This window comes from Giraffa tippelskirchi, chromosome 7 (genome assembly GCF_054371585.1).
Source record: "Giraffa tippelskirchi isolate mGirTip1 chromosome 7, T2T-mGirTip1v1.2.pri, whole genome shotgun sequence".
Classification (NCBI taxonomy): Eukaryota; Metazoa; Chordata; class Mammalia; order Artiodactyla; family Giraffidae; genus Giraffa; species Giraffa tippelskirchi.
Genome location: NC_137281.1, coordinates 151,770,168 through 151,791,872, shown reverse-complemented (window position 1 = coordinate 151,791,872; position 21,705 = coordinate 151,770,168). Strand labels below are relative to the sequence as shown.

At 38.1% G+C, this 21,705-nt stretch overlaps 1 protein-coding gene across 35 annotated transcripts in view; it reads left to right on the top strand.

The window, feature by feature from the left end:
• Positions 1-21,705, top strand: part of CEP128 (centrosomal protein 128) — a 459,693-nt gene that overhangs the window by 267,570 nt on the left and 170,418 nt on the right. Inside the window, exon 20 of one of the 35 annotated variants that reach the window (XM_081510614.1) lies at positions 255-317. The exons of the other annotated variants lie outside the window; for them this stretch is intronic. Within the exon in view, the coding sequence (XP_081366740.1) occupies positions 255-262 (8 nt within the window). The 3' untranslated portion in view covers positions 263-317. Of the gene's footprint in view, positions 1-254; positions 318-21,705 lie in introns of those variants that run through there. 35 annotated transcript variants of the gene reach the window in all.

Here is a 21,705-nt window from a genome sequence, read left to right as displayed (position 1 = left end):
AAATGAAAATTCAAGAAACTTTCTAACAAAAACTTTTATCTAGGTAAAGAAAGGTAGGATTTTTCATAATCCTGTTCATATAATTACCTGTTTTATTTTCTTTGCTGAATTGCTTCCAGATTTGCCAATCAGAAGCACTATTTCCTGTAAAGAACAAGTGATTCAAAATCCTTTATCGTTTTTGCTGTGAAGATAGCATTTCTTTGGATTTATTAATTACTTTTGGGGAGTTTATGGAAACTTATCTTTTCTAGAGTTCTGATGCTTAAAGAAAAAAAGAAGGAAAAAAGGCATTCATGTCTTCAGGAAAATCAAAGGTAGGCCAGGATTATAGGTTGTAAGCAATTTTACATTTCTGAGTGTGATGTTTCTTTGCTTTAATCCTTTTTAAAAATGCTTATCTGTTCATGAATGAAGCAATAGTTTTAGTGAGGCAGGAAATGACAATATTTTCTTTTAATGAATATTCTTGCTTCCTTTGTACAAGTAACTACCAGAAAGGATTCCTTCATGATTTCAGAATGGAGCTGTTTTAAAGTGGTTTATAATTCTCTAGATCTTCTACTAAAATGGTAATTTAAAAATTTTGCTAAGGCTATAAATTTCCTTTTTGTTGTTAATTATGGTCCTAAAAGAGATTTCAGGGGAAAAAAATACCCTAAATGTGAGAAGTACTATTATATAGATCATACTATACATAAATGTTTGCCTCTATTTTCTAAGATTTCTAGCCTTTACTCTTTTTTTAAACCTTGAATATCTTAGAGACAAAAGCTTAGAACTTTAAGCTTGAGAACAAATTATTTTGAGAGGGTTAGGAATTTAATTGCCACTGATTGCTTTTACTTAATTCACTTACTTTTACAAACTTCAGTAGATTGATTATGCAGAAAAGTATTATCTTTTAAGTTTGCTTAGTTTTCATGTGATATAATATATTCTTCCCAATGCTATAGTATTTCTGAATTAGAAAATAACATTATTGAATTAGCATAGACTCTTCTTGTGAAATGAAACTGATTGATTTCAAGTTCAAAGAAATTTTAGAAAATAATGGAAAAATAAACCATACTACAGATGGGCCTTTATGAGCACAAATACACATCTATAATTGGCAGTGAAAAACAAGAGGCCAAGGAAAGTGTTAAAAACATGTCAGTTGGTGAAAATTGTTACGACTCCTCACATCCCCAACCCCCTCCACTTTGTAGCTGAATACATTCTCTGAAAAAACTTAGCTGTATAGGATTTGTTTATTTGTTCATTGGTTATCTTTGAAGTTCCTTTTTACAGAAACTAATTTCAACAAGTATTTTTTAACATACTGACTACAGTGTTAGCAATTTTATGACATGTTTTGTTTTAAGAAGATTTTTCTGTTCATTTTTAGTGCACTTTCATTTGTTCCTTATAATAAGTATGTCAAAATTTGTTTAATAATAATGCCAAGTTAATTTCAGAGAAGAACAAGAGATGAATACTATGCTTCTTGTGAGGATTATTTTAAACAGTAGCTTTCCGCATGTGATTTTCTTTTTTATAATAATTTATATAGACTTGTTAATTTTATAGCCAATAACTAGCTTATATATCCTGTTGGTAATTTTACAGCCAATAACTAACGTATATATCCTGTTGATAGAAAAATAGGCCTGGAAATCTGTAATTTATAATTGGGAGGCCGCTGGGCTTTAAGGTCAATTTATGTCATCTCTTTGGTGTAAATCTCTGTTTTTGCTTCTATGAAATTGGAATTGTGAAGTGCTTTTAAACTTCTAGAGCCTGTCAGTTATGATATGTGAGGATAATTTTGAAGATGTAAAATTCTCTCCAACCTGTCTTTTCAACTTTCCCTAAAAAGCAAGAAGGAGAAAGCTGATTACTATATATAGACAGTACAATAAGGAGATCAGTGATTTGTGAACAGTAAACCATAAGGCAGCATCCCCTATAATCAATCAGTCCTTCTCCATGGTTCATTAAAGTAAAGCATCCAGTTTGCCCAGCTTGCAAAAAGAGTGGTGTGTTTCAGTTCTCTCTCTTCACGGGTCCCAACTCTTTTTGACTTGTTATTGTTGAGTTGCCTGTTTAGTTCTCTTTATTCCCCATAACTTGTCTTTGGTACAGATAGGGAATTTTATTTTTTACTTATTTATAAGTTCTAGAAAAGGACTGTGTTTCCCATTTTCACTGTAGAAACAGTGATTGTGTTGTGTTGTGGTTTAGCACGGCGCAAGATTTGAGAATGACTGAATTAATCTTAGGTTTAGTTGGGATACCTTCTCCAGAATTCTGCCTTATGATATTTTTTTTTCATTAATTGTGAACCATATGTAACTAAATGACAGAGATGTCTATCAAAGCATCTGGCATTTGTGAGTGACTCCATCAGTGCTTTACCTGTAATCCAAGCCTGTTTAAGTACAGAATGGTGGTTTGTAGTTCTCATTCATTATTTTAACTCAAAAATACTTAATCAGTTTAGTAGGCTACCTTTTATAAATCTGTTTACCTTTCTCTCTCTAGTGGAAATATTTAACATTCTACCTCTTCAGTATGTTATAGTTAATAACTTACCATCTGATAAAATGCTGGATATCATTGTCTATGACAAACGCCTCTTAATCCTTTCTCTGATCTAATTATCTACAACATCCTCAGGAGCTGCCAAATGCTTGCAGTCATTCCTCTGATGGTCTCTTGGTTTAAGTAAGGATTCTTTTATTTAGTAGAAGTTAAAAGTAAGAAGGTAAAAAGCAACTTAATGTGATATGGCTCAAGATGAGGTATGGCTCGAGATAATTGTCATTGAACCAAATTTATATAAAAAGGCAAGAATAGAATCTTTCTCACTGATAAAAATCTTTGTAAATAATTGAAGATTTTTATTTTTTAAATGGCGATAGATCTTTATAAGAAATGAACTGAAAGTTGGACGTGAGTTAGGCACTAGTGACTGATAAGTGAGGCGTGACAGCTTGGTGGGTGTGTGCTAAGTTGCTTCAGTTGTGTCCGACTTTGCAACACTATGGACTGTAGCCCACCAGGCTCCTCTGTCCATGGGATTCTCCAGGCAAGATTAGTGGTGTGGGTTGCCATGCCCTCCTCCTGGTTGGGGATCTTCCCAACCCAGGGATCGAACCTGTGTCTCCTGCACCTCTTACATTGCAGGCAGATTCTTTACCACTGGGGAAGCCGCCAGGGACAGATTTAAGTTAAAAAAAATATTGATCCATTATAATACCACTGAGTATCTGGGATTTTTAGTTCTGTCTCACATATGTAGGTTAGACACACTGAAGCGTTTAGTCCTATGCCCTTTTATTAACCTCTCGGTGATTGGATGATCATGTTGCTTTAGCCATGTTCTTCCATATTTTCTAAGTCTTTTTTAACATACTTTTTAATAGTAGAAATCCAAGTACCAGGAAGCAGTAAAAGAAGGAAGAACCTTGGGAAAGAAAGTAGACCAGAGTCATGTTCTTATATTTAAAAACAGCATCAAGAGGATTTCTTTTTCCTCAAAAAAACTAACCCTGCAACAATGCAATATGACAACTGTCTACCACAGAATAGCACAATACAGTTTCCAAATGAGACATATAAATATAATAGCATTGGCCAAATTAATTAGATATACACCTGTTTTCAGTTGATTATTTCCAAATTCTTGCCTTTAAAAGTTTCCTAATTCCTCGGACTTCTAATATGTACCTAGAAGGTGTATGTTCCCAATTGCTGTTTTGAAGATTTTGTTGTTTTCCCTTTTAAAAAGTGAAAGTGTTAGTTGCTCAGTCCTGTTGGACTTTTTGTGATCCCATGGACTATAGCCTGCCAGGCTCCTCTGTCCGTAGAATTCTCCAGGTAAGAATACTGAAGTGGATAGTCATTCCCTTCTCCAGGAGATCTTCCTGACAGAATCCAGGATCGAATCCAGGTTTCCTACAATGCAGGAGATTCTTTACCTTCTGAGCCACCAGGGAAGCCCTGTTTGCAACTCAGGGTACTTAGAAGTATTCATAAGTTGTTGTGATGATTTAATTTTATTATATATAGGATACAATGAGAAGCCAGATTTTTTTTTTCTGGTTTTGGATTTTTTTGTATGTTGGAGCTAGTAAAGCTTTAATTTTTAGATTTGTATTATAATAAAGTTGGAACAAAATCACTTATTGAATTGAACTCATTATCACAGTCTTTACAAAATAAATCCTAAATAAGCACAAGCCTTTAAATAATCAGTAAATGTTATTCCACCAAAGATGTTAATCAAGCCAAAATTGCAATTCTTTAGGGAATGAGAGGTTTAAAATAAAGTTATACAAGTGTTCTGAATAATACAAATAATACTTGAACACTCAGAATATTTTCCTCCTACTTTACTCAAGTTCTATAAATTTTGCAAATAATTTAAAACATGTTTGCAGTAAATCAAATGTCTTGCCCTTTTAAGACATTTTTTAAACGTCTGTCAAAATAAAATGACCATGTATTAGAGAACTCACAAGTGTTATGTGATGGAAAAGTGAACACACACTGTCTCAATTAATATGGGGATTTCCTTTCCACAGGTGTGTTAGTTTGCAGGGGCTACCATAACAAACTACCACAGACTGGGTTGCTCAAACAACAGAAATTCATTTAATCACAGTTCGGGAGGCAAGAAGTCCAAGATTAGGTGCCGACAGGGTTGGTTGGCTACATTCCAAGATGTTTTGCCCTGACTTGTGGAGGCCATGTTGTCTCTTTGCCTCCAAGTCTTTCCCTCTCTCTATGTATTTACCTTTCAGGAATGCCACTCCTATTGGATTAGGACTCACCTCAAGGACCTCTTTTTACCTTAACCTTTTAAAGGCCCTATCTCTAAATTCATTTATATTCTGTGGTTGTTGTTCAGTTGCTATGAGCCAACAGATGTTGGCAACTTTATCTTTGGTTACACTGCCTTTTCTAAATCTAGCTTGTACATCTGGATGTATCTTGATTCACATATTGCTGAAGCCTAGCTTGATGGATTTTGAGCATTACTTTGCTAACAGGTGAAATGAGTGCGATTGTGGGGTAGTTTAAACATTCTTTGGCATTGCCCTTCTGTGGGATTGGAATGGAAACTGACCTTTTCCAGTCCTATGGCCACTGCTGCGTTTTTCCAAATTTCCTGGTACATTGAGTGCAGCACTTTCACAGCATCATCTTTTTGGATTTGAGATAGCTGAGCTACAATTCTGTCACTTCCACTAGCTTTGTTCACAGTGATGTTCCCTAAGGTCCATTGACTTTGTGCTCCAGGATGTCTGGCTCTAGATAAATGATCACACAATCACGGTTATCCAGGTCATCAAGATCTTTTTTGTACAATTCTTTTGTGTGTTCCTACCACCTATTCTTAGTATCTCCTGCTTCTATTAGGTGCATACCATTTCTGTCCTTTATTGAGCCCATCTTTGCTTGAAATGTTCCCTTGGTATCTGTAATTTTCTTGAAGAGATCTCTAGTCTTTCCCATTCTATTGTTTTCCTCAGTTTCTTTGCATTGTTCACTGAAAAGGGCTGAGGTACTGGGGCTTAATTTCATCATATGAATTTGTGAGGAAACAAATTCAACTCATACCTGAAACTATGGGACTTACCTAAGTATTTAGGTCTCCTGTCTTTCAGTCTTATTAAATCTGTCTTCATTTTTTTCTTAATCAGATTTGACAAAGAATTTTTCATTTTGTTAGCCTTTAAAAAAACCCACAAAAACAGCTTTGTGTTATACTGACCTGCTTGACTGTAATTTTTCAGAGTTAGCTGATGCTCTATAACCAATTACTGTACATGTGTGCTAAGTCATTTCAGCTGTGTCCGACTCTTTGGTACTCTATGGTGTGTAACCCGCCAGGGTCTTCTGTCCATGGGGTTCTCCAAGGAAGAATACTGGCATGGGTTGCTATGACATCCTCCAGGGGATCTTCCTGACCCATATGTCTTATGTTTCGTGCATTGGCAGGTGGGTTCTTTACCACTAGCACCACATGGGAAGCCCAACCAATTATTAACGCTACTCCTTCCCAGCTCCATTATTATTTTGAGAAGAGTGAACCTAGAGGTAGCCACTATCTTGAACTTGTGTTTTTCATTCTTGAATATATTATGCCCTTTTATTACTGCACATTATCTGTCAACAAAGTATATATACTGTTGATCATAGATTTTTAAGCTTTTTTACAGATGACTTTTCCACATAGTAATCAAATTTTTAATTTTTATTTTGTTTATCATATACTGCAGTTTTAATTCATTGTAAGTTCAGTCATACCAACATTCATTTGCAGAGTTACTTCAGTACCTTTCAATTACTCACTTATTTCTTTCAACGATTCTGCATTTATTTAGCCTTTCTATTTTTTTTAAAGCCAATTTTCAAAAAGTTGATAATAGAATTCTCTTAATAATTTAAGCAACTCAACTGTGCTTCTAACTGGCACCATACTTTATTCCTGAGAATTAATTTTTTTTTCTTTTTTTACCATTATCAATTTCTGTTACTTTGTTTGTTAGTATTTTTCCCTTTCCCAGAGGAATTTTTGGTATTCTCATCCCTCTAATCTTTTTTTGTTATCAGTATCATTAATTTCTGCCCTTTATTATTTTACTTCTTTTATTCTCTTAATATTAGTCTGTTTTTCTTTTTCTAGTTTTTTAAGGGGCCTTTTTAAATCAATTGCTTTCCAATATTTTGAATTAATGCATTAAATTAATGCATTTATTTATGTTTAGTTGCATTCCCTGTGTTTTGATATATGGTCTTTCATTGCTGTTCATTTATAAATTTTATATAATTTCTATTATGAGAAATAGGAGTATAAGTTGATTTTTTAAATTAATTAACTTATTTTAATTGGAGGCTAATTACTTTAAATAAACAAATTGATTTTTTTCAGTCTCTCAAATTTTTGTTTTTGTTTCACTACTTTTCCAACACCAGTTTTAAATTTAATTGCATTATTATTAAATAACTTGTCTTTTTAATATTTGTCCCTTGAAATTTATTCAAACTTCCTTTATATCCTAATGCCTGTCATACTTTCCAAAATATTCCATGTTTATTTTAAATATATATGTATGTATCATTTCTGTTTGAAGTGTAAGAATTTTCTATGTATCTCATGATTTAGCTTGTTAGTTCTATTGTTAAAATCCTTTCGATTCTTTTCCTTTTCAATCTATTCATTTATAATAGAGTACATTAGAATCTCAAATAAAATTGTGGATAGGTGTGTGGAAGCTGTACAGAAACTGATGCCATGAGAGTATGGATTCATTGCCCTTGTCCCAAATTGGAAGTGATGGATTCAAGCCAATGTCTGTCTGACTTTGGGGGCAAGTTCTTAACTTCTAATGTTAGTATAATTTTAAAAAAAAAGAACTGCGAGTTTGGATAAGTTCAGTTCATTCGCTCAGCTGTGTCCAACTCTTTGCCACCCCATGGACTGCAGCATGCCAGGCCTCCCTGTCCATCACCAACTCCCGGAGCTTGCTCAAACTCATGTCCATCGAATCAGTGATGCCACCCAACCATATCATCCTCTGTCGTCCCCTTCTCCTCCTGCCCCCAATCCTACCCAGCATCAGGGTCTTTTCCAATGAGTCAACTCTTCGCATGAGGTGGCCAAAGTATTGGAGTTTTAGCTAACATCAGTCCTTCCAATGAACACCCAGGATTGATCTCTTTTAGGATGGATTGATTAGATCTCCTTGCAGTCCAAGGGACTCTCAAGAGTCTTCTCCAACACCACAGTTCAAAAGCATCAATTCTGTGGTGCTCAGCTTTCTTCACCGTCCAACTCTCACATCCATACATGACCACTGGAAAAAACCAAAGCCTTGACTAGATGGAATTTTGTTGGCAAAGTAATGTCTCTGCTTTTCAATATGCTGTCTAGGTTGGCCATAACCCTCCTTCCAAGGAGTAAGCATCTTTTAATTTCATGGCTGCAATCATCATCAGCAGTGATTTTGGAGCCCCAAAAAATAAAGTCTGACACTGTTTCCACTATATCCCCATCTATTTCCCATGAAGTGATAGGACCAGATGCCATGATCTTAGTTTTCTGAACGTTGAGCTTTAACCCAACTTTTTCACTATCCTCTTTCACTTTCAGCAAGAGACTCTTTAGTTCCTCTTCACTTTCTGCCATAAGGGTGGTGTCATCTGCATATCTGAGGTTATTGATATTTCTCCCGGCAATCTTGATTCCAGCTTGTGTTTCTTCCAGCCCAGCGTTTCTCATGATGTACTCTGCATATAAGTTAAATAAGCAGGGTGACAATATACAGCCTTGACGTACTCCTTTTCCTATGTGGAACCAGTCTGTTGTTCCATGTCCAGTTCTAACTGTTGCTTCCTGACCTGCATACAGGTTTCTAAAGAGACAGTTTAGATGGTCTGGTATTCCCATCACTTTCAGAATTTTCCACGGTTTATTGTGATCCACACAGTCAAAGGCTTTGGCATAGTCAATAAAACAGAAATAGATGTTTTTCTGGAACTCTCTTGCTTTTTTGATGATCCAGCGGATATTGGCAATTTGATCTCTTGTTCCTCTGCCTTTTCTAAAACCAGCTTGAACATCTGGAAGTTCACGGTTACATATTGCTGAAGCCTGGCTTGGAGAATTTTGAGCATTACTTTACTAGCATGTGAGATGAGTGCAATTGTGCGGTAGTTTGAGCATTCTTTGGCATTGCCTTTCTTTGGGATTGGAACAAAAACTGACCTTTTCCAGTCCTGTGTCCACTGCTGAGTTTTCCAAATTTGCTGGCATATCGAGTGCAGCACTTTCACAGCAGCATCTTTCAGGATTTGAAATAGCTCAACTGGAATTCCATCACCTCCACTAGCTTTGTTCATAGTGATGCTTTCTAAGGCCCACTTGACTTCACATTCCAGGATGTCTGGCTCTAGGTGAGTGATCACACCATCGTGATTATCTGGGTCGTGAAGATCTCTTTTGTACAGTTCTTCTGTGTATTCTTGCCACCTCTTCTTAATATCTTCTGCTTCTGTTAGGTCCATACCATTTCTGTCCTTTATCGAGCCTATCTTTGCATGAAATGTTCCTTTGGTATCTCTAATTTTCTTGAAGAGATCTCTAGTCTTTCCCAGTCTGTTGTTTTCCTCTATTTCTTTGCACTGATCGCTGAGGAAGGCTTTCTTATCTCTCCTTGCTATTCTTTGGAACTCTGCATTCAGATGGGAATGTCTTTCCTTTTCTCCTTTGCTTTTCACTTCTTTTCTCTTCCCAGCTATCTGTAAGGCCTCCTCAGACAGCCATTTTGCTTTTTTGCATTTCTTTTCCATGGGGATGGTCTTGATCCCTTTCTCCTGTACAATGTCATGAACCTCTGTCCATAGTTCATCAGGCACTCTGTCTATCAGATCTAGTCCCTTAAGTCTATTTGTCATTTCTACTGTAAGTGATTTGATCTAGGTCATGCCTGAATGGATTAGTGGTTTTCCCTACTTTCTTCAATTTAAGTCTGAATTGGGCAATAAGCAGTTCATGATCTGAGCCATAGTCTGCTCCCGGTCTTGTTTTTGCTGGCTGTATAGAGCTTCTCCATCTTTGGCTGCAAAGAATATAATCAATCTGATTTTGGTGTTGACCATCTGGTGATGTCCACGTGTAGAGTCTTCTCTTGTGTTTTTGGAATAGGGTGTTTGCTATGACCAGTGCATTCTCTTGGCAAAACTCTATTAACCTTTGTCCTGCTTCATTGTGTACACCAAGGCCAAATTTGCCTGTTACACCAGGTGTTTCTTGACTTCCTACTTTTGTATTCCAGTCCCCTATAATGAAAAGGACATCTTTTTTGGGTGTTAGTTCTAGAAGGTCTTGTAGGTCTTCATAGAACCGTTCAACTTCAGCTTCTTCGGCATTACTGGTTGGGGCATCGATTTGGATTACTGTGATATTGAATGGTTTGCCTTGGAAACGAACAGAGATCATTCTGTCGTTTTTGAGATTGCTTCCAAGTACTGCCTTTCTGACTCTTTTGTTGACCATGATGGCTACTTCATTTCTTCTAAGGGATTCTTGCCCACAGTAATAGATATAATGGTCATCTGAGTTAAATTGACTCATTCCAGTCCATCTTAGTTAGCTGATGCCTATAATGTCGACGTTTACTTTTGCCATTTCCTGTTTGACCACTTCCAATTTGCCTTGATTCATGGACCTAACATTCCAGGTTCCTATGCAGTATTGCTCTTTATAGCCTCGGACTTTGCGTCTATCACCAGTCACCTCCACAGCTGGGCATCGTTTTTGCTTTGGCTCCATCCCATCATTCTTTCTGGAGTTATTTCTCCATGCCTAAAATCAGAACCATTCAACTTATCAGTTGATTTGGTACTAAAAAACTGTATCCTGTGACACATTTCACTTCTTAGTTACCATAACTGACTCTGGAAAGGTGAATACATGATTCTGAATTTTAAACTTTCCTTTTCAGAGCTCGTTCTCATTCTGCTCATCATTTAATTGCCTAATTTGAATTTCTGATACCACTGTTCCTTCAGAATCATTCAGTTATTTTCAGATGCTGCCATGGATCGATTTTGACCTGACCTCTTGTCCATTCCTTCTGACTCTTTTTGGCAGGAGGCTTTAGAGCCATCCCCTCACCGTCTTTCCAGAGCATCTAGACTGGAGAGCATCTCTCGTTTCCAGTTGTTTGCTGCTGCCTAGGTCTCTGTTCAGAGGTCCACAACTGAAGTCAGCCCACATTCCAGGTTGAACAGCTAATGGAAAGTGGCAGATAGGCCCCCGAAGCGCACATTTTCCAAGAAAGGTCATGAGAAGATTGTCTTCCTGCCAGGGCCAGATAGGTTACATTGAGGGCAGCTGAGCATGGAAGTGCAGAGCGGTGGGGGATAAGGACTGTAGGCTGCAGGGGTTACCAGGTCAAGTTTGTCCTGATATTACAATTGTTGAAGAGCAACGTTAATGCCAGGCGTATGGCAACACTGCTGAAATGTGGAGCAGGAATGAGGTTTGAAGTCAATCTGTCTGAGACATCTGTGATGAAACTGAGCACAGCGCTTGCCTAGAACTCGTGCTTTTGTCCTGAGCCTCAGCTTCTTCTCTCATAAGAAGGTTGAGGGAAATGACAGCAGCCTCCAGGAGCTGGTAAGAGAATTCAGTAAAATCGTGTCCATAAAGTACCCGCAACAATACCCGGCGTGGAGGAGGGACTCGGGAAGCACTGGGGTCATTGCTGCTCTTCTTTCTGTTGCTGCTGCTTTTTATGGTGATTTCTTGTTGTTGTTGTTGGAAGGTAGCTGGGAAAGAGCCATTATCGAGGCATTTTATATGCTGACTGGTGGACCACGTAAAAGCAAAATGTCCTATGACTTACATATGTTCTGTGACCAATTCAAAATTTTAATCTTGTGGTAGACTGCAACACTGTTGAAAATTTTTGCTGCTGCTCCTTGGAGGAGGATTATGTTGCTTGGGCCCATTGACATCAGATTGGCTATATTACATGTTGTTGAAATCCAGAGAGGCTGTGTTGGTTTTGATCAGTAACACATGCATGAAAGTGGCATGAATTACTTTTAAATAGAAACTTTAAAAGCCCAGGTTACAGTCAGTTTCTCTTTTCTTCCCTTCTGTTATAAGGCTGGCAGGCTAGAGGGAGACTGCCCCCTCAATCTGGAGCATATAATGAAAACAGCACAGAGCATGATAAAAAGTAATATTTAGTCACTCGTGATACTGACATTGTTTATTGATGCAACAAAGCCTAGTATAGTGACAGAGTTCTCATGTTTTGTATTTCAAACACTCAACCATGTCATTGTCCATGTTGGTACAGAGAGAAGTCAAGTATAGAGTTAATCTGTCCAGTGGCTAGTGGCTTCACGTTGACTGGCTCTAGAACATTTCTATTATCACAGAAAGTTCAGTTGGACATTAGTTGTATGTATATCAGTGTAGTCCCTGAGACCTAGCTGAGGTTAGCTCAACGGACATGTCTGATGTTTTATTTTTCCTTTTTCAGTGCTTTTTAAAAAAAGTTATTAGCTTTCATCTAATTATTATACATTGTAAAATAATATGTACATTCTAAGTTACAGTATATAATTATGTGTGTGTTACGCTTTTTTCTTCCATTTTGCTTTGTAATATTGCAAAGCCTCCATTTAATCCATTTAATTGTGTGCTATCATGTTAAAGGCTTTACATTGTTGAGTGGGCATGGCAGAGAATGACTTTCATAATCCATCTTGATTCTTTCTTACAATGAGTAAGGTAACAGTGAATAATACTTTGTTAAAGAGAATATTTTTTAAAAAAAATTATAAACAGTCATTAATTAGAAAAGATAGTAAAATAACCGTCTCTATAGAGACTGCTTATATTTCAGGTATAAATTTAATTTTAGACTTTAAAAATTTAATATTTGAAAGTATGCTTAATATTTTGTATTCCAAACAGAAATATAGTCACTACCATAAAACACAGAAGTCAGCTACCTTCCATGACATAAACTATTTAGACCAACTTTCCTAAATATTTTAGTGTGCACAAATGATGTATATTTCCATTAATTAGTTAGTTAATTATTGCATGTTCAACAAATGTTTTCCTCTGAAGCTGGAGTTGTTTGAAATGTTGTCACGGCTGTTTCTCATGTGTTCAGCTCAGATCAAGTTAATCATATCTAAAAATCTTGTAGTAGTACCAAATCCGGAAAAAGCATTTGTCTAAGCGGCCGGAAAGCTTCTATCTCTGCTGATGGAAGATTTAATAGAAACTGAGTGATATTGTTTCAGCCCAATGTACTCTGTATAATTAAGCAATTGATGTTCTTTAGTTCATTAAGCAATTTCACCCACCCTTCCCAACACTTTGAATTCATGTTTTGTTGGTTATTCTGATCACTTCTTAAATCTCATTAGTTGGAGTTGAGAGGCAACATTAGTGAAAAATTTGAATTATAAAGCATAAAGCATTCTGGAAAAATGTACTTGTATCGCTTAATACATATAGTTATTTGAAGTCAAATTGCCCAGCAAAAACCTCCTTTAATGAAAAGAAGAATTATAATTTCACAGTACCTTTTCAAGGGACAATGTAGGCCTGTATTTACAGTTTATTTATGTGTATCTAGGTAACAAGTACGTCTGAAGTTCTTGCAAACAATGTGGTCTTTCAATTGTATAAATATTCCCCTTGAAAACAATTTGCACTATTTTTGTTGTTATTCTTCAGAGACTTCAGTTTAGCCCCTATCATAAGCAAAAACATATCTCCTATTAAAATAGATTCATGACCTTGGACCATTAGGCAGAAAAATTTCTGACTTCCTCTCTGGTTGTCCAAGGTCTCTCCTGTCTTTGAAGTATATTGAGGCTGGCTTTAAGAACTAGGGTTGATCCTAGCAATGGCAAATATTAGCGTAACAAACCAGTACATTCGAGTTTTAAACAGATGGAAATAAAGCCATAGCACTGTTGACAGTGGAGTGGAAGAGGAAGAAAGACTGATGCTGTCGCTTTGTCTGCTGGAGGAGCACTTTTCCTTTAATACTCCGTTTATAATACTTGTGCTGCGTGCTGTGCTCAGTCATGTCCAACTCTTCATGACCCCATGGACTGTAGCCGTCAGGCTCCTCCCTCCATGGAATTTTCCAGGCAAGAATACTGCAGTGGGTTACCATTTCCTACTCCAGGGGATCTTCCAGACCCTAGGTCTCCTGCATTGGTAGACAGATTCTTTACCACCACACCACCTGGGAAACCTGTTTTACAACACCTACTAGTTCTATTTCTTTAAGCCCATATTTCTCTTTCATTGGGTGACCAAGTCTGAGTTCATGCAAATGAGCTTTCATTCAGCAGTTAATCCTCCATTGAACCTTGCTTGGTGTTTAGCACTATCCTGGTTTTTATCATGATTTTGTCCAAGCCATTTTCACATCAAAATGTTTTGATGTGACTCTTCCTCCATAACTTCATATTGCAACTGAATACCATCATTCCAAGGGCTATTGTGCAAAATTAATAACTTGGTACACAGTTTCTCCACTATCTAATACTGAATTTGTCGTGAGCTTGACTGCAGGTAATTCATTTTTACCTGAGTCCATTTTTTCCCTTTAGTTTCTGAGGAAACAGAATAATGATGGCACTGATTTTTCCATAGTCCCAAAATGGAGCCAGAAAGTGTTATAAAGAGTGGATTAAGTAAAAAGTGCTCCCCTGCCAGACAAAGCAATAGCATCAGTCTTTCCTCTTCTGCTCCATGTTCAACAGTGCTTTAAAACAGGTTTGTTTTTTTTTTTTTTCATAAGAAGGATCCAGGAGTTTTGTTAGACAGCTCATGGCAAGATAAAGAATGACCAGTGACACTAACAACCATGTTGTATCAGCCAGGTGCCACTTGGCAGTATGATATTATATGGAGAGACATCCCTGCGTTCACATTTCCTCCTGGGCTGTGCAAAGGATGACCTCTCTCAAATTAAGAGTCTAACACAAAGGAATTCCAGAAACCACTGGAAAAGCAAGTGGTTAGAAAAGTCAGTACAGGGCTGCAGGGAGGGCTGGTGATTACACAGGTCTTGGTACATGTTCTTTCTGCAGAAGGAGAGGAGGGATCTTATCAGTGGATAAGCAAATGGATTTTATCTTTTCCCAATCAAAGAAATAACTAAAGATTTGGGGTCAAACTTTTTTCAGGTAAAATGGTGATTTTAGATGAAGCATTTTTATATATTTCAGGGGAAAATGTGCTAGGGATACAACAAGATAGCCAAATGGCTAAAAGTCAGGCTCTGCTTTACCATTTTTTATTATGGTTTTGGCAATGTTATATAGCATTCCTGAGCCTTGGTTTCCTCTTGTGGATAAAAATAGTACCATATAATGCCTAAGGCTATTAAGTTTAACTGTATTTTGCATAGTACCTAAAAATAACAAGCATTTAGCAGTTGTTAAGAAAGCCTTCTAGTCAACATGACAGTGATCTGTTAATGCTTTTAAATTGCTATTTAGCACATGTCTGTACCTAAGTCTGATGTCAGCTAAATTTATGTTTGTGATGGACTCTTCTGGCTTTATCTCTGCCATCACAAAATCTGATAGAAGAACTACTTTCACGTTCTCTATAATTGGCCAAGTGTGTCTAATGTAGAAATGGCACATAACTTATTCAAGACTGAGAGTTGTTATATGGGTGTCAGTTACTGTGTTTGTATCTCTGAAGTAATTGATATGCTACAATAAGCAAATAATATTTTAGCATATGTTAAGTTGAGATTAATTCAGTTGGTTTGTACACACTGAAGATTTTAAATTTTACAGTGACAGAGTATAGGCAAAGTATTTGAAGTGCTGTGAGCCCCATCCTCTTGTTTAAACCTCTTTTTTCATATCTCAAAGCCAAATTCTGTTCTATCTCGGATGGATTTAGAGTATACTGGCAAAGAAGAGTGGAAAATAAAGTACTGAGAGATTGAAGATGTTACAGTTTTGATAATTCATGGTATCTTTGCTGCTACTGCTGCTGCTGCTAAGTCGCTTCAGTCGTGTCTGACTCTGTGCGACCCCATAGACAGCAGCCCACCAGGCTCCACCATCCCTGGGATTCTCCAGGCAAGAGTACTGGAGTGGGTTGCCATTTCCTTCTCCAGTGCATGAAAGGGAAAAGTGAAAGTGAAGTCGCTCAGTCGTGTCAGACTCTTAGCGACCCCATGGACTGTAGCCTACCAGGCTCCTCCATCCATGGGATTTTCCAGGCAAGAGTACTGGAGTGGGGTGCCATTGCCTTCTCCATGGTATCTTTAGTGTGCATAAAAGACCTCCCCATTCGTTTATAAGCATTTGTCATATACCTCAAATCCGTGATCTCTGTTAACACAGCATACACTGTCTGGCTCTGGGAACATTGCAGTCAAAAGGGTCTGGGTTCCAGGAAAGTTTTGGGTTGCGTTTCAGTAAAAGACCTCTCAAACCACCTGATAAGGGATATGGCTCATAAGAATCCATCATCATAAATAAGGAATCATAAATACTGCCGATTTGTCATGTAATTGGCCATCTGACTTGGAAAGTGAGTGTCATCATTATTTAGAATAGTTTTACATGAATTTTTAAAAAGCAGATACTGCTAATGAAATACATACCTGATTCAGTAGTTTCCATTGTAACAGACAAGTGTCCTGTTCTCTAGTGAAAATATAAATTTCACCATCACGTTTCAGTGGTAGTTCAGTTCAGTCGCTCAGTCGTGTCCGACTCTGCGACCCCATGAATCGTAGCACGCCAGGCCTCCCTGTTCATCACCAACTCCCAGAGTTTATGCAAACTCATGTCCATAGAGTCGCTGATGCCATCCAGCCATCTCATCCTCTGTCATCCCCTTCTCCTCCTGCCCCCAATCCTTCCGAGCATCAGGGTCTTTTCTAATGAGTCAACTCTTTGCATGAGGTGGCCAAAGTATTGGAGTTTCAGCTTCAACATCAGTCCTTCCAATGAACACCCAGGACTGATCTCCTTTAGGATGGACTGGTTGGATCTCCTTGCAGTCCAAGGGACTCTCAAGAGTCTTCTCCAACACCACAGTTCAAAAGCACCAATTCTTCGGCGCTCAGCTTTCTTCATAGTCCAACTCTCACATCCATACATGACCACTGGAAAAACCATAGCCTTGACTAGACGGACCTTTGTTGGCAAAATAATGTCTCTACTTTTTAATATGCTGTCTAGGTTGGTCATAACTTTGCTTCCAAGGAGGAAGCGTCTTTTAATTTCATGGCTGCAATCACCATCAGCAGTGATTTTGGAGCCCAAAAAAATAAAGTCTGACACTGTCTCCACTGTTTCCCCATCTATTTCCCATGAAGTGATGGGATCAGATGCCATGATCTTAGTTTTCTGAACGTTAAGCTTTAAGCCAACTTTTTTACTCTCCTCTTTTACTTTCATCAAGAGGCTTTAGTACCAGAATTATTTAGATCACCAAGTGCTTCTTATTATGTTTAGAACAATTTCAAATTTTTAAAGTGGTAGAGCTCTCAGCTGAGTAAACTGGGGAATTAATAGACATCTCTCAGGCTCGTTACATGAAGGAAAGCCCAAAATGACGGCAGTGTCACTGGGGTTTTCTATTTCCATACCAGTGTGTGCATATCCCCCTTCACTGAACAAATGTTTCTGTTGCATATGCTGTGTGTCAAGCCCCAAGCCCTCAAGAAGCATCCAATCTAGTGGAGAAGACAAACCCTTAAGTAGGTAACAATAATTAATTGTAATGCTAAGATAAATTATTTTGATGCAGAAAAGGGCATTTTGGAATCCTTACTTTTTTATTGGCTCCTTTCCTGTTGTGGGGCAAAACTATTACCAAAATCTTGCCACTCTTCTCCCTGAAATATCTTTTCCAAAAAACTGTGGCCTATTTGTACTTTATGACTTCTGTCTTAATTAGCAAAGCTTATTTTCATTTAAAAGAGCTGCCGTTTCCTTGAAGAGAATGAAAGTCTTCAATAGCTTCGTCCTCTGAAATTATACAGTAGAAGTGAGAATAGATTCAAGGGATTAGATCTGATAGAGTGCCTGATGAACTATGGAGGTTTGTGACCTTGTACAGGAGACAGGGATCAAGACCATCCCCAAGAAAAAGAAATGCAAAAAAGCAAAATAGCTGTCTGAGGAGGCCTTACATATAGCTGTGAAAAGAAGGGAAGCAAAAAGCAAAGGAGAAAAGGAAAGATATACCCATTTGAATTCAGAGTTCCAAAGACTAGCAAGGAGAGATAAGAAAGCCTTCCTCAGTGATCAATGCAAAGAAATCGAGGAAAACAACAGAATGGGAAACACTAGAGATCTTGTCAAGAAAATTAGAGATACCAAGGGAACATTTCATGCAAAGATGGGCTCAATAAAGGACAGAAATGATATGGACCTAACAGAAGCAGAAGATATTAAGCAGAGGTGGCAAGAATACACGTAAGAACTATACAAAAAAGATCTTCACAACCCAGATAGTCACGATGGTGTGATCACTCACTTAGAGCCAGACATCCTGGAATGTGAAGTCAAGTGGGCCTTAGGAAGCATTACTACAAACAAAGCTAGTGGAGGTGATGAAATTCCAGTTGAGCTATTTCAAATCCTAAAAGATGATGCTGTGAAAGTGCTGCACTCAATATGCCAACAAATTTGGAAAACTCAGCAGTGGCCACAGACTGTAAAAGGTCAGTTTTCATTCCAATCCCAAAGAAAGACAAGGCTAAAGAATGCTCAAACTACTGCACAATTGCACTCATCTCACACACTAGCAAAGTAATGCTCAAAATTCTCCAAGCCAGGCTTTAGCAATACGTGAACCCTGAACTTTCAGATGTTCAAGCTGGATTTAGAAAAGGCAGAGGAATCAGAGATCAAATTGCCAGTATTTGTTGGATCATTGAAAAAGCAAGAGAGTTCCAGAAAAACATCTATTTCTGCTTTATTGACTATGCCAAAGCCTTTGACTTGTGGATCATAATAAACTGGGAAATTCTTAAAGAGATGGGAATACCAGACCACCTGACCTGCCTCTTGAGAAACCTGTATGCAGGTCAGGAAGCAACAGTTAGAACTGGACATGGAACAACAGACTGGTTCCAAATAGGGAAAGTTGTATGTCAAGGCTGTATATTGTCACCCTGCTTATTTAACTTATATGCAGAGTACATCATGAGAAACGCTGGGCTGGAGGAAGCACAAGCTGGAATCAAGATTGCTGGGAGAAATATCAATAACCTCAGATATGCGGATGACACCACCCTTATGGCAGAAAGTGAAGAAGAACTAAAGAGCCTCTTGATGAAAGTGAAAGAGGAGAGTGAAAAAGTTGGCTTAAAACTCAACACTCAGAAAACTAAGATCATGGCTTCCGGTCCCCTCACTTCATGGCAAATAGATGGGGAAACAGTGACAGACTTTATTTTGGGGGCTCCAAAATCACTGCAGATGGTGACTGCAGCCATGAAATTAAAAGATGCTTACTCCTTGGAAGAAAAGTTATGACCAGTCTAGACAGCATATTAAAAAGTAGAGACATTAGTTCGTCAACAAGGATCCATCTAGTCAAGGCTATGGTTTTTCCAATAGTCATGTATGGATGTGAGAGTTGGAGTGTAAAAAAGCTGAGTGCCGAAGAATTGATGCTTTTGAACTGTGGTGTTGGGGAAGACTCTTGGGAGTTCTTGGACTGTGAGAAAATCCATCCAGTCCATTCTAAAGGAAATCAGTCCTGAATATTCATTGGAAGGACTGATATTGAAGCTGTAACTTCAATACTTTGGCCACCTGATGTGAAGAACTGATTCATTTGAAAAGACTCTGATGCTGATGATTGAAGGCGGGAGAAGAAGGGGATGACAGAGGATGAGATGGTTGGATGGCATCACTGACTCAATGGATATGAGTTTGAGTAAATTCTGGGAGTTGGTGATGGACAGGTAGGCCTGGCGTGCCGCAGTCCATGGGGTCGCAAAGAGTCAGACACGACTGAGAGACTGAACTGAACTGAAATCATTTTAAGACTGGTCACAATATCGTGTCCACTGCCTCTCTGAATTCATTTCCTCAGGTAGTCACAGGCTATGTTTACACTTTATGTTCATGTTGCTCAGTTAAGATGGAAACATGGAAAGTTTTGTACAGTCTAGCTGCTCCCTGACCCATTTCAGCAGTCTCACTCTGTTGCTTCAAGCATTAGTTTGGAAACTAAATCCTCATCAAAGGTGGTAGAAACTGTTTATAGCTAGTATGATTTCACCCGTGGTATTCCCATACCAAAATAACTCGGTGTACTGCACGAGCCAGGCTTTGTCAGTCGCTTGATCAACTATACCTATTCTACTCACAAAGGTACCACATATATTATACATGTTGTCATCTTTTAGAGGAGAATCTGCATCATTCTGAATTTAAAATATTATAGACATTCTATAGGCTGCCCGTGTGGCGCAGTGGTAAAGAATCTGCCCACCAATGCAGGAGATGCAGGAGATGCGAATCCAGTCCCTGGGTTGCGAAGACCTCCTGGAGTAGGAAATGGCCACCCACTCCACTGCTCTTGCCTGGAGAATCCTATGGACAGCGGAGCTGGCTGGCTACAGTCCATGGGGTCACAATGAGTCGGACTCAACTGAGCAAGCACACGCTCGTCACTCAGGCATTGTATGTCTATGGAGATCTTTAAAAAACATTGCATTATTGGTTGCTCTGAACCTTCAAATATCAACATGATTATCCCACTTTAAAGTGTTGTCGTTGGAATATAGTAATAGATAATTTAGAAATAAATATGCAACCTGCCTAGGTCCAATTGACACATTGTGAGTCTCTGCAAAGGGGGAAGCTGGCAACTCTTCTAGCAATCAGATCATGTCACTGGGCCAAGAATTGGCTTTGATAAATTCTTGATTCATCAGGGACTGTGGATGAACAGCTGCCTTTTGAATGTAGCCAAAGGAAATTTGCTGACAAGCATAAATATGAATAGGGCAATAAAGCTTTCAAACAACAACAACAAAAGAATGCTGATGCAAAACCAAGAATACTCAAAACTACTTTCCTCTATCATTTCTATACCCCTTACCATAATTCTTCTATAGTTGCCATGCCCATAAGCAATGTCAGATCAAAAATGACAAATTACCTTTTTCAGGCTTGTACTAGGTGAATTAAAAACCAATTAACTTTTAATTTTTTTCTCCATGTTCCTAGAAGATCTAAATTATCAATCTAAGGTACTCTGCTTTGGTGATAGCTTTTGAAAATTTAGAGTATACACAGTAACAGGAGACAGGATATTCAGTGCGACTTTCAGCTTAAACTTGATTTACTCAGGAGTCCTTGTCTTCAAAAAGGATTTTTAAAGGAACATTTTATAGTCTTGCTTAACATCAATACATGTCACCTAAACTAAACATGTTAGTTTTTTCTCTCTCTTTTTTGTATTTTGGTTTACAAAAGATTCAGTTCAGTTCAGTCGCTCAGTCGCGTCCGACTCTTTACTTGCTGCTCAAAACTGACCACTGGCTGCTTTAAAGAGTTTCAAGCTTCCCTTTCCCCGTCCCTTCCATCCATAAAGATTTTTACATGTTTGTTCTCTAGCATTGGGCTTCCCTGGTGGCTCAGATGGCAAAGAATCTGCCTGTAATAAGGGAGGCCCGGGTTCAATCTCTGGGTCATGAAGATCCCCAGGAGAAGGGAATGACTGTGCACTCCAGTATTCTTGCCTAGAGAATTCCACGGACAGAGGAGCCTGGTGGGCTACAGTCCTTTGGGTTGCAAAGAGTCAGACACGACTGAGTGACTAACATTTTCACTTTTCACTTCTTTCTCTCTAGTATCAATTGAGATTATGTGTATAAGTCATGCATTGAGTGCAGCTACTTCTTTGTGTCATTTCCTTGAAAGAATATTAGTCTCCATGTAAAACGGCCACCAAACATAAGGCCAAGATAGACGTCTACCTTTTGAGAAAAGTGAGATGCCACCATTTAAAAAAAAAAAAAATCAATTTATTCTTAAAGAATGAATGGACTTCTAACTACTCAAACCTGGATGGGTGGTTTAGTGCTATTTACATCACATTAGGGTTAGGCCAGGACAGCTGGAAACAGGAAAGGTCTGTATGAGTGAGCTTAG